Source organism: Triplophysa rosa, linkage group LG9, assembly GCF_024868665.1.
Source record: "Triplophysa rosa linkage group LG9, Trosa_1v2, whole genome shotgun sequence".
In the NCBI taxonomy this organism is placed as follows: Eukaryota; Metazoa; Chordata; class Actinopteri; order Cypriniformes; family Nemacheilidae; genus Triplophysa; species Triplophysa rosa.
In genome coordinates, this window is record NC_079898.1 from 23809470 (window position 1) to 23823817 (window position 14348).

A 14348-nucleotide genomic window follows, 5' to 3' on the forward strand; every position below is an offset into this window, starting at 1 on the left:
AAGTTTATTCAAAAAGTTCAAAAGTAAAAGTACAGTAAAATCCTAGTTTAATAATAAAGACATTTTTATTGTTTATTTTTAATTGAGCACAGAAAATAATTTTTATTTATTATTTTATTAAATTATTTCAATTTATTTACAATTTACATTGTTGCACAAAAGAAAACCTGTTGTAAAAACAGACAATAATATAGAAATTGTAATAATTATAATGAATATAGAAATTGGAAAAGTAACGGGATGAATTAAAAAAGAAAGGAAAGAAAAATCTATATTATATATATATATATATATATATATAATTAGTATTTATATACTAGTAAAGCATGCATAGTTATAAATAGCAACATTTTTTGTGAATATTTTTGTAATATACATCTCTGTCAACAGCCATGATGTAAAAAAAACTGTTGAATCGGAGTCATAACCAACAACTGATTCACCGAAAATGAAACAAATGTACCAAATCTAACATCATTTTACCGAATGCACTTTAAATAACAGGTTCTAAAAATTATACGTGGTTTGTAAGTGCAAGTGTGCAAAAGTGTGTGGCGTAATCGGATAAATCTAAACCCTAAACCCATCATCTCTTTTCTTGTGTGTGAGAGAGAGATTACGCCAAAAAAAAGAAAGGTAGAAGGAGACAAGAAGAGATGAAGTGATTGTAGGGATAGATAAGTTTGGACTTAGTAGAGATAAGCAGCGAGTAAACACACACAATAATCAATCACACTTTCTACTCTCCACACTCGACAATATTGCTTTTCTGAGTGTGTTTGTATATGTGCTCATGTCCGTGTGTGTGTCGCTATGTTTGACTCACATCAGTTTAAACTACATTCCAGATATTTCTTCTTGACAAAAATTTGTTGTGACAGCTGGCATAACTCTCAGTCAGCAGATCGCTCCATCACCGTAACTTTCAGCTCTCGCACACAAACTCTTTTTATTTAATCACAGTGTGTATTTCGTCGAGTATTTGACGATTGTGCTTTCAAAGATAGTGTTGAGTCATGGAAGAGTTTGCGTGCCGCCAGATGTGCGTTCATCTCACCGGCCTCCGCTGCTAACAGAAGAGAGATGACAGTAATGAGGCTCTACCGTCATCTCTCTGTGTACCTGTAACAGAGCGTTTGTGAGACAGACACGATTACTGAGAATTATGTTACTTGTATTATTTGAAATAGACACTTTTATTTGTGTCTATATAATAAAAAAATCTCGGAGAGAAAAAATGATGCTTAGAGGTTATGCTTTTATTCTTCATGAGACATGGAGTCCTGTTCCATATTTCATTGAAGTGTCAACATTGATGGATGTTTTTCCTAAATTGATATTATACAATAAAAATCTCAAATAAATATTTAAAGTAAATGTGCCTAGCATATATTGTAATAAAATTAACTGAAAACTTTAGTTCAAAAGCTGACGTTTTGATTTTAAATTGACGTTAAAAGTATGTTAAATCAAAATTGGCTTGACATGTCACTTATGTTATACTGATTTATAAAATAAAGTTGAAATTGGTTTAACTGGATTTTGTAGGTTATACAAATGCAACTTGATTTTTTAAACCAGTTAAATTTAATTTAGGTTTGCAATGACTTGTAATGTGGAAATTAAAGCGGCATCTAGTGGTGAGATTGTGAATTGCAACCAACAGCTCACTCCATCCCTTCGTTTCGTAGCACTACTATGGAGCGAAAATTGTGCCTAAACTTAACAAACAAATCCAGCGTTTTGCAAACAAACGCAACCTTTTATGGAAAAGAAATAAACTCTGAAACAAACAGAAAGCGTTTTACAAATACATAATGCAATTCGAGAGAAAATGCAAAGGTGTACCATATAAATGTACTGTGTTTAAGTCTCACCTTTTTATGAGATTCTCTCAGCTTGATTTTCTCACGAATGTTAACGTGCAGATTTTCTCACAAATGTGACCATGCAGATTTTCTCACTTATGCAACTTCTCCCAAAACAGCAGATAGTTCAAATGTTTGACTTACATTTATATTACAGTTTTTTTGTGCTGGTTTATTTTATTGCAAAAATTGCCCAATTAGCTTGAAATAGCCAAAAAAACAGCAGCATTCATTTTAAACCTAAATAGGCATATGGCAACCAAACAATGTAGACGACTGACTGAAACAACTGCCACGACGATTTATTTGCTTTTTCATCTTTTATAGCCTAGAAAACTCTCTACTTTAATGCCATAGTGTTTGACATAATGTTAAATACTTTTTATCTATGAGTTGCTATGGATAAAAGTCAAACATATGTATCAATGCAACTTTCATGCAGAAAAATTACTAAAAACCGAGTCGCATCTCAGAAAGCGCGCAAAATACTAAAATCTTACAAAAAAATTGACATATAAACCAGGCCCGGTTCCTGCCAGGTGCAGAAGGGTGGACTAGCAGATATCCTGGGTGGGCATATACCCCAACCACACAGACAGTATAGCTGCAGACAAAATATTTTCCTTTTTTTCTGATAAAAATGTGTTTTGGTAAAATTATCATTTTTGTTTATTTCTGTGAACTTCTGACAACATTTCTCCCAAATTTCATATAATTTCTTTTTATTTATTTGGAGAAAATGAAGTGGAGTAAACAGGTCAAAACAACAGAAAACATGATCTGTATTTTTAAAACAGAAACACCGCAAAAAACAAGTTCATATTTAGTTTTAAGCAACACAAAACTAAAGTTTGTACACTTTAGAAAAAGTAAAAAAAGAGTTTTATGAAATAACCCAGATTTTTTTAAATTAGTTTATTATCATGCTCTCTGTCACTCTTGAGGTTTGCTTTTGTTGGAATTCAACAAACACTGCAGTATATGACACCAATACATGCAGGATTTAAATGATTTATGATGTTATAAATATTACAAACAGGCATTCATTACAGAAGACTGCGAGTTTAAAACAAAAAATTATTCTTGTTGATTATTGCCTTTTATATAGTAATTGTGCATAAATTATATAGTAATTTCATTGATGTTTTACACATTAAATAAAGCGGTTATGTAAACTGGACATAAATAGAAGCCTACAAAAGAAAGCGGGCTAAGAACATTCCCCATCACTGAACGATCACTGATTTCTGTTTAATTTCGTTTAACGAATTGAGTGAATTAATCTTATTACACTGCACAATGAACTTTACATCGTGTCTGCTGTTTTTCATGTGGTATCGTGAGCGCGCATCGTGCCTAAACTAAACTATTTTGCACATTGTTTCGCTACCACCTGCATCGTGAATTGGGGTGTTTGAGATGGAGAGACACCGATTTATTTCTGAAGCGGCAGCTTCGTAAGATGGAGCTTTCAGTCATTACTGAAAGTCAATAGGTTAAAATCTAGCCTATTTATTGCAAGCAAATAATAGCTGTTTGTTAACAGCACAAAATAAGACCGCAAAAACGAATAAATGAATCTGATTTTACTGCACAATTAATTTTACATGCTTCATTTTACATATGTGCAGTGCGTCTAAAATTCCTGTGCACAGTATTTTGCTTCCACCTGTAGCATGTAGCATGCCTCTCTGTTACAAACTAAAGCCAGAGCAGTGAAGTGAAGAGTGACGTTGCTTTCAGCCAATAGAAAATACAACAATTTCTGGTGTTATTTTTTGATTCTCATTGGGTGGGCAAGACAGACGTTTAGGTGGGTTCAGCCCACCCCTGCCCATGTCTAGTGCCGGCCCTGATATAAACACAAAATGATGTCAAAATTCCCTTATAAGAAAGTATCCTTGTAAAAGTAGTGTTTTGTGAGCGTAAACATTTGTGAAACAAGTACGAGAGAATGAGATGGGGTGGAAGGGGTGACAACATTGCAAATGCATCCAGTTTGTTGTACGTTATTTGTATATTAAAACCAATGCATAATTCATTATTTATTATTAAGAACAGCAACTGATTATTATTAACAGTTTCAATAAATTTCATGAGACTAACTGAATGAAACTTGATGAATGAAATTAATTCAGTTTCTGGCACTGGCAAGGGTGGCACGCAAGGTAATGTTCATGGCTTCTTCCTAAAGAAAGTAGTGTCAAATTCTCAATAGCACCACCTGCTGTTTTGTAAGAGGAAGTTGCACATGCATTTATGAGAAAATCTGCACGTCACATTTGTGAGAAAATCAAGCTGAGAGAATCTCATAAAAAGGTGAGACTTAAACACAGTACATTTATATGGTACACCTTTGCATTTTCTCTCGAATTGCATTATGTATTTGTAAAACGCTTTCTGTTTGTTTCAGAGTTTATTTCTTTTCCATAAAAGGTTGCGTTTGTTTGCAAAACGCTGGATTTGTTTGTTAAGTTTAGGCACAATTTTCGCTCTATACACTACGGTGGCTGAGCACAGAACAATGATGTCGTCACATGTTTGCTTCTTTGCGGAAGGAGATAATGTATTCACGAAACGCGCTCTGTAGAGCAGTTTGTCCGTTTAGGGCTACTGTAGAAACAACATGGCGAATTCCATGTAAGGGGACCCGCGGTGTATGTATGTGTGTATATAACTCATTCTAAGGTAATAAAAACATAACGCTTCATTATGGAAGGTCTTTATACACCTCTGAAGACACAGTTATGTATATTATATTGCATTTCTGTCAATAGATCCTCCAAAAAACTACACACTGCACCTTTAAGTCAGCTTTTGAACTAACGTTTTTAAGTTGAAATAGGTGATTTTTTTTCCTCTGCACCTCTCATAATTTCGTCTTAAATGTTATGTCCTGACAAATGTGAGCACATTGTTGAGATATCTGCTGAAATGCTAGGGGTACCATGGTACCATTTTCTCACTTCTAAACTCAGGTTAAAAGTCTCCATCTGTGTTGGAGAAGCATTCGGGAGATTTGGGCATATTGGTGACTATTTTGTGTGTGCCGACCTCTTTTTCTTAGTGTGCTTGATGTGTTTTGTCGCTCCAGGGAGTGAACAGCATGTTTCAGGTGGTCCTGACAGGGAATAATTCGGAGCACTTCACCATCTCTCCCACCTCGGTTCAGGGAAGAGCCGACATCCGCGTGCGTGTGGCCATCCCGCTGGACTATGAAACCATCAGGAGCTACAGTTTTTCTGTGAGTTCAGCAAACACACACGCAAGCTCAACAATGCATTCACAAATCTCAAATCCTGCTTGATTATTTCCAATCTAATCTCATATGTGTAGGTATTTAAATGCAAAGTATAGTTTAAGTGTACATACGGTTTTCACAGGCCATATGTGGTCAGCAAAGAAATGTGTGTATTTGGTAAACGTGCATGAACATTTCCATTCCGTTTTATTTTCACGTTAGTTCCAGACAATAAATAAATGCATCAGTAATATATCAGTGTGTATAAATATTTATAAAAATGATGAATGGCTGCAGGTTAAGCATTTGTATATTTATTAAGATCACATAGTCATCTCGGCGTAGGATATTTAAGGGACGTGTGTTGAAATGTCCTTGGATTCAGGGAGTCTCTTTATCTTCGCCCAGAGAATTTAATATGAGGCTCACATTAAACATTATGAATTTCAGAAATCTTTCTCAAAGCGCAACAGATCTGCACCCATTTTATTTCTTTAATCATTTAGAATAGATGTTCTAGAATAGATATTGTCATGTCGTGTTTGTATGGTAATTAAAAACAGATTTAGAATGAAATTCTTTAGAAGTACTGTACATGCGGATTGAGCTTTGCTGTTGTGCCGGTGCAGTTCGTCTGTGTTTTTACACTTGATTTAGTTTAACCGACCCTCCAGCGATGGAGTTACTAGCTGAACTGACAAATGACTGCAATCTAGTACAACAACATTACAAAACACAAGCGTTTTTCAGACAAAGACAAGCGGTTCCTTCAGTCAGGTGATACCTCAAGCAATAAATAGTGTGTTTCTTCAGCTCGTGCAAACATCTGCTCTAATGCAAATTGCGGTGTTGACACATCGAGTAGATGTTGTGATGACTGAAGATCTGCTCTCTTCTCCAGCTGTATGCCAACGAGTCTCTTTCTGAGCATGTGGGTTTCGCCCGAGTCTTCATCGACCTCATCAACGAGAACGACAACAGGCCCATATTCAGCCAAACGCTTTATAACATCAGTTTACCTGAGAGCACAGCACCTGGAACATCTCTGCTTCGAATACAGGTAGACACACTCGTAACAACTTGTAAAGTTTTATTATCAAACATGCGCCTTTAGAGGCAAAGTCATGATGCATAGTTATGTAGGACTGTTTCTCTCTCTTTTGCCGGATCGCCGTCATTTATTTGATTTCGGCGCACGGTCTCCGAGCGTCGAAGGTCATTTTGCGCTAAATAAATGGGAGCCACACGCAGATCATAAATTCAGTCCATTATCAGTCCGTCTCTGTCGCTCTCGCACTCGCTCCTCAGGATGGTATGGAAATCAATACTGATCGATACACAATCCAACTCTGGAAACATGGAGAAATGCAGGAATACTGTAAGTGTGCGCTGATTCTAATCACACAAACTAATTCAGGGCTTCTGCATTTGGACAATATTGTATGAAGAGCAGTCCAAGGTCTCCGTGCAACTGCCCAAATGATGGTGCTTGCAAATGTTTAATACTGAAGGTGAGATCAAACGTTATTCAACAATGAGAACTAAAAACTTGAGTTTAGAAAAGATAGCTTATGCAGAATCGACTCGTCAAACCTTGACGTGAGAAAGACAAAACATTATAGTTCTTTTGAAGTGCCTTGAAGCTTTGTTTAATGTGTGGATGTTATTTCCACTGAAACAGGAATGTTATTTCGGACATATTGAGTGGCCCCGCCCCCTTTTATCTCACAAGCTTAAGTGCAGAATGATGTCATAGAAATCATGAGGCCGTATTGGTGGAAGTGAGAGAATGCTTTGATTTCCTAAGCACAGTTTTTTGTTGCTGTTTTGGGGCACACTCGTTTGTAGATACCCTTAAAGGGACAGTTCACACAAAAATAAAATCTCTGTCATCATTTATTCACCCTCGAGTTGTTCCAAATCTGTATAAATGTCTTTGTTCTGATGAACGCAGAGAAAGATATTTGGAAGAATGCTTATAACCAAACAGCTTTTGGACCCCATATACCATAGTAGGAAAAATGACAATGGTAGTCAAAAGTGCTTCAGAACTGTTTGCTTTCCTACATTCTTCAAAATATCTTCTGTTGTGTTTAACAGAACAAAGAAATGTATAAAGTAATTTAACAAAGACATTTATACAGATTTGGAACAACTTGAGGGTGAATAAATGAAGATTTTCATTTTTAGGTGAGCTGTGCCTTTGATGCTTACATATTCATACTAAAATCCCCCAAACTTTGCTTTTTTATAACATATACAGACATCTCAAACATAAGTCAACACAAGACATATTACTTACACGTGACAAAATAGAGAGGGAAAAAAATAAAATGGCTCAGTGGTTAGAGCATGGCGCTGGCAACGCCAAGGTCATGGGTTCGATCCAGGGGATTGCACATACTCAGATACAAATGTATATTACAATGCAATGTAAGTCACTTTGGATAAAAGCGTCTGCCAAATGCATAAATGTAAATGTAAATAACATGTATGATTTCCTGTGGACTCTAACAAGTGGCTATTGTCATATTTGTTAGCAGTGGTCGTTCTGTGTTAAAAAAAGAATCAGAATTGTATCCAGCAGGTCTACCTCTCTGCCTCTATCTCTTCCTCTCCATCACTGATGGGGTGTCTATATGTGGCTGCGATCTATGCGTCTGCTACGTCAATGAATGATGTCTGCTATTTGTCAATGGCTCACTTTATTCAAGTAACAGCCTGTGAAGTCAATAGAGTGGTAACTTTACCCACAATGCCCTAGGGTCAGACTGGGACAGACAGTTATGTGTGGCAGCCTCGTGTTTATGCATTTTTTATATCCCCCCTCCTTCTTTCAGATATCTCAGTTCTCTCCTTTTTGGTCCAACCATCATCTCTACCACTTGAGAAAAAATCTAATGTTGAGATTTAAGTTTGGCTCTGTCCTTTATCTACACTGAACTCTCAGTATCTCTCAATGTGTCAAAATCTATAACTCAAGTTAGCAGTAATGTGTTTTTTTGGGGACATTGTTTGTCTTTTGTCATAGTTTGTCCAATGTCCAGTATGTTAAAAATGCATGTTTGTTTTACTTTTAACGCATGCTGCCTTCCAACCAGAATGTTTGTATGTGTGATTCAGGATTATTTGCGTGTTTTTAAACAGATGTTTGGACTGCTGCTAATGTGCTGCCAGTACACACACACACACATCCCAACACAGACAATTACATACCTGTCAGATAGCTGTCAGCTCTGGCTTATGATGAATTTGAATTCTTTTTTTGTACTTAAATAGCTCCATGTACAGATTTCACAACCGTACCCACATTATAATATATCGCTGCTATCCTTCTGAAACCTCATATCTACATATTTCAATATTTTAATTTTTTGCCATAAATCATTATTATTAGTCACCCTTTTGCAAATATCAAACCAATAAAAAGTGCTTGCCAACATTTATTCATTTAATAATGACAGTGTTTTTTCCATTTCCTGAAAAACAGCAAATTTGGACATCCAGAGGTTTGGAAGGACAGCAACAATATATAAAATAGAATGTATTAATGATGTAATATAGGAGTTTATGCAAACATTTGGGAAGTAAACGGAGACTGTAGGAAGTTTGATGCATTTGTCATTAGTTGTGTTTTGAGCAGGGATTTCATTCAGGGTTATAAAAGAAGTTCTATGTTCATAAACCTTGCATTCGTTTATAATACAGACTTTCTCAACATTTTTTAAATTTTGCTTTGAGTGGTTTCCAGACACATTCAACCGAGAATTGAAAGAGATCAAACTGTCAGAGCTGATTGTTCCTTTAAATGCCGTTTTAGTCAGACTTTCAACTTAATCTGTGCCCGGGAACCCAGCCCAAAGAGCTTAGACTCTGAGTCGCTGGATTTTGGGCCATGGCTGTATTTTAGTGTGTATGACTGCTGGAGGACACTGGCTCTCAATATCTCTCATATCGCTCCACACACATCACTTTTTCTCGCTGTGATAAAGAAATAGTTCACACAAAAAGAAAAGTTTTAATGTCTGTGATGTTCCAAACCGGAACATGAAGGATAATGTATTGGAGAATGTCTTTTTCCATATAATGGAAGTCAATAAGAAGCCGAATGTGAAGATGAAAGAATCTGGTATGGGTTAGGAATGGCATTAGGGTATTTTCATTTTATTTTTGGGTGAATTATCCCCCTTAACGGTTTTGTGCTAATATTGTCTGGCCATTGACTTGTAGTATTGACTTTTTGGGACAAAAGCTTCCAGTTTGCATGAGCAATGGTAGACAGAGGGCGTCTTTAAAACTTTCAAATTAATTGAGCAATTCTGTTTTTTAGGATTCATATACTTCAGTTTTATAGCATTTCATTTTTTCTTGTAGTTCGCTTAAAATGGCAGACAACATTCTTAGATCATTTAGTTTTTCTGGATTATTGTCCACCTTCTCTTTGACTAAGTTGGAATGAATTTTTTGGCTGCTGTACCTTTAAGACACATTATGACCTCTGATTTGCTATGTTTGTTATGCTCAAATGGTTAGGAGTAGACTGAAGTGTCCTTCAGAAGAGCCACTGGTTCTATACACAGACAGAAAGGGTATTAACCTCTTATCTTTCATTTGAAGAGAACAAGGAAAATCCTGTCGTGTCATGAACCGCTGAGCACTCTTTCAGACATATACAGCCTCCTTAACCATTAATGACCACTTATCAGCCGCTCGTATTCATCTTAATTGTGAGTCCCTGTCTGTTTAACATCGTCATAAAATCTGTCTTTTATTTCATCAAGTGAAGTGAGTTTAGTGCTGAGATCCGGCAGTAAAGGATTGACTGAAGCCAGTAAAATCTGCGGTAGATTCACGGCTCAGTGCCGTTCATTACCTTTCACAGCGTGCCATTATTCAGTGAACGACTAAAGCAGGTGTGATCCAGCACATTCACTGCCATACAGGTACCTTCAATTAGTAGTCATTTAGTCACGTACAATACACCTACAGTGAAGGACACATGTATTCTGCTATGTACCAGTACATTTTCCGGGAGTAAAAGGACGTCTGTGCAAACTCGTGTTTTTTTAGGCATGATTTGAGTGAAGTCTGGCTCAGTGTCTTGATGCTGCGAGTGTATTTGATTTAAAAGTTGGAGGGAAATCTTTTCTCAAAGTAATGGACGCTACTGTATTTATAATGTGTCATTTACCTCTCTTAAATCAAAATGTGCTATTATTTTTTGCAAAACTTTACCAAAAAAGAAAATCTATGATATGGGTGAAAAAGCATGTATATCCTAAATAAATATACCTGAGGTCGAAAACGAATCTTCGAGTTCATGTTCTTTATGCTTCATTTTATCATTAGCAGCCATCACATACTGTATAAAAATGCTGTTTATGTGTTATATAAAATGAAATCAAGAAGCTTCATGTTCCGCAGCTTAGTTCCAGTTAGGTACCATGATGATGCCCGCTAAAATAGACTAGCAACACCAAAACCAAATCCTATCTAAGTAGAGCAAATGGTCAATTGTAAGGTTTCATTACCCCACAGTAGCCTTACAGGGCATAGGCATCAAACCAGCTTGCTGGGTTTTGAAACAGAGCCACGTGTTGCAGAATCATCCATAAAGCCGTTGTAATTTCAGCACCACACTGGTGGACAGCTCCCCTCAGCATCATCAGCTGTACTGTGTGTTGTGTGTCACACTCTTTACATTCTGTGTGTGTGTGTGTGTGTGTGTGTGTGTGAGAGAGAGAGAGAGAGAGAGAGAGAGAGAGAGACGGGTCACACCGAGGCCAGAAAAGATCAGCTGCAGGCTGAATCAGATGTGAACACTGCCTGTTTCTCTGCTGAACCCAGAGCAGGTGGAGCGTCTGTGAAATCTGTGCCTTTCTCGTGTATTTCTAAGCTTTAGAAATGAGTCCTTTGTTCTGCCTAAATGATTCACTTGGCATATTATATTTGTATATTATCTTTGACCCAACACTGGATTGAAACAACCCACAATTTTCAGTTGAAACAACCCATCATATTGTAGGTTAATTTACAACACCTGGCTGCATCTATGCATCTATGTATCTATGCATATACAGTATGTGCAGCAAAATATAGACTCTAAACAATGTTGGATTATTTTAACCCAGTGTTGGGTCAAAAATGGACAAACACAACTGATGAGTTAAATTAACCCAGAAAAACTTCATATGAAATGAAAATGTTGTATATATTATTGTAAAACCCAACTGTTGGGTTTGTCCATTTTGAAATAACCCAACATAGACCACAAAATACACTCTAAAAAATGCTTGGTTATTTTTAACCCAGCTTTGAGTCAAAAAGGAATGAGCCCAATTGTTGGTTTAAATGAACCCAAAATATGACCCAAAATGGGTTAAATGACCCAGCACTTTGGGTTAAAACATCCCGGCATAGGTTAATTTGAAACTCATAGGTTGGGCTTTCACATTACAAATTTGTAATTTTGTAATTTGCAGTTTTAGCCAAATTGTGTCAAGGTCATTTTTATCGCTGTATAAAAGTGTACACGTGAACCACGGACAACTTTTTACAACTAGAAGCAAGAAACATTTGTTCATTTATTATATTGACTCATTTGATATGGGGTGTTGGCTTAATGCAATGATATTTATTGCCGTGTATTTGTGAGTTAAAGTTATAGTTCACCCCAAAATGAAAATTCTGTCATTATTTACTCACGCTCTGATCGTTCCAAACCTGTATACATTTCTTTGTTATGCTTAACACAAAGGAAGATATTTGGAAGAATGTCAGTACCCGAGCAGATCTCGTCCACCATTTACTGTCATAGTAGCGAAAATAAATACAATGGGAGTCAATGATGACAGAATTTTTATTTTTGGGTGAACTATCACTTTAAGTGTCAAAAGGTGTTTTGGCCCACCGTATAGATAAACTTCAATGCTTAATTTTCATGAAGTTTTAGTTGGTTCTGCTCCTGTATTCTCACAGCTCAGCGCGCAGACACGTACGTACAGGCATTGTTTAATATTTATCAATAATGGTAGTGGTTATCATTATAAATATTTATAGGGATTTAGTTTGTATGTGTCTCATGAGATGAGGTCAGCCCATATCTGCTAAATTGCTTCTTTGTTTTTACTCTGGCTTTCGGCAGCAGTTTGTTTGCATTTCTCCATGTCCTGTTTATTATTTTCACTTGCATTCATACAATCTCTTTTCCTTCAGCTATTATAGCACTAATGGATTTCTGTCCCGTTGAGTCTGTATGTACTTGAGGTGAATGTGTTGGATCACGGAATGTTTCTGTTTAGTGTGTGTGTGTGTGTATGTGTGTCTGTGAGTGTGTGTTAAAGGTTTAGTTTTGTTTCCTCGTCCACATTTTTCTTCTTGAGGTGACCGCGTATAGTTTGGTGTACGATAGATATTTCTCTCAACCATCTGCCATCCGGGATAAATAGCCATTTACTTAGACCATATGAGCAACATGTGAAGTGACCAACAGACCATTTTGGACCTGTTGTCTGAAATGATAATAGATAGACAACAGACAGGGACTGAACTAACTTAATGGGATAGTTCACCCCATATTTGCTGTTATTATTTATTGTCCCTCATGCCCTCAAACCCTCTATAACTCTTTCTTCTGTGGAACACTAAAGAAGATATTTTAAGGAATAAAGAATGTCTCAGTGGTTTTGTGTCCATGTAATGGAAGTCAATAGGGGTCATTGTTATTTGGTTGCCAACATTCTTCAAAATATCTTCATTTGTGTTCTGCAGATGAAACAAGTCATGATACAGGTTTGGAATGGCATTGTGGGTGAGTCAATAATAAAACAACTTGAATTTTGGTTGGGTAAAGTATCCCTTTAGTCTATAATATGGAGCAGCAGCCTTAGAAAACACAACACCAGTTTCATAAGTCAGGGATAATGTACAGGCAGCCGGTTGTTATTATCGCAGAAATGTAATAAGCAGGATAATGTACAAGCAGCTGGTTTTTAATACAAGTCCAGATCACACTGTCGGGGCTTATTTCGCGATAACAGCCGGCTGCTCGTACAATATCCCGCTTATTACACGGCTACTTGCCTCATGAGAAAAAAACTGGACATGAAATGTGAATTTGAAATATTTTGAAATGATTTTTGAAACAGCGTTCAAATGTCACGAACAGGCAATTTGGTTTAATCATTTGTAAATATAATGTCATATATGTTATTAAAATACATATTTATATTTAATTTGTCAAAAAAACCTGGCAAAATGATTTGCTGCATCCAGGCTACCGTGTGTTATTAGTTTTGAGCGGTTGTTATCTGGGAATAACGAACCTGCAAATGTCACGACTGGCCAATCAGAATCAAGCATTCCAACAAGCCGTGTAATAACAGTTGATGAAGGATTCGTAGTTCAACAAATACGGTCACATTTCTTCATCTGTCTTGAGCTTTTTATCTCTGTGGTGTTGTTCACCTCCTCGTTCCCTTCAGCTATATTTCTTCTTTTAATCATAAAGAGCAGGAGGAGGGAGGACAGCTGGTGATGATGGTCTGTTTTAAAACATAGCTGCTGGCCAAATACAGACCTCTCTCTCTCTCTGTGCTCTGATATAGTTGGTTAAGTTGTTCCTGTCACACTCATTTTAATCTCCATTTTTTGTAAGGGCCAAGTCTGAATAGAAAGTTGATCAATCTCTCTCCGTCCACAGCACTTTCTTTTATCTGTGTTCTCCTTCCTTTCTCCCTCTCTTTAAATCACGGTTGTACTCATTCTCTTATCACCGTCCTCCAGTCTGTTAAACGTTCATCTCTGTGTGTGTGTGTGTGTGTGTGTTTATCTAATTGCTGTAATAGGTTTATTCAGTAAACAGTTGATAAGGCTCACACATCGCCGCGGGGATGCACTTGTCTTTCCTGTTCTCTTCCTGTATTCAAAAGATATTCCTCTCGTTCGTGCAGATTGTGTTTGGTTTGAATTGCAGCCATTTCTTCTGCCTGCTTATTAAAACGGGACATAATGTTGAACTTGATCAGTTTGGCTCCTCACACCAGCTTCTGTCAGATTCCCTGAAACTTTATGCCAGCCTTCGTGTGCTGTCTGACTGTGTGTCTGATCTAATCCTGTTAGACTGAAAACTGTTTTGTCAGATGGCTTTAGTTCAATTATCCCATTATTAAACCTGTGTGAGATTAATCTGTGGTCCTCTTACAGTAAGATGAAACTGTGTGATGGTTGGGGTCATGGAA

General features: G+C 36.8%; 1 protein-coding gene across 1 annotated transcript in view; it reads left to right on the forward strand.

Annotated features, from left to right (window-relative positions):
* Nucleotides 1-14348, forward strand: part of cdh23 (cadherin-related 23) — a 217753-nt gene that overhangs the window by 137314 nt on the left and 66091 nt on the right. The window contains exons 12-13 of the mRNA XM_057342191.1: nt 4963-5112; nt 6011-6169. Coding sequence (XP_057198174.1) covers nt 4963-5112; nt 6011-6169 — 309 coding nt within the window. The remainder of the gene's footprint in view (nt 1-4962; nt 5113-6010; nt 6170-14348) is intronic.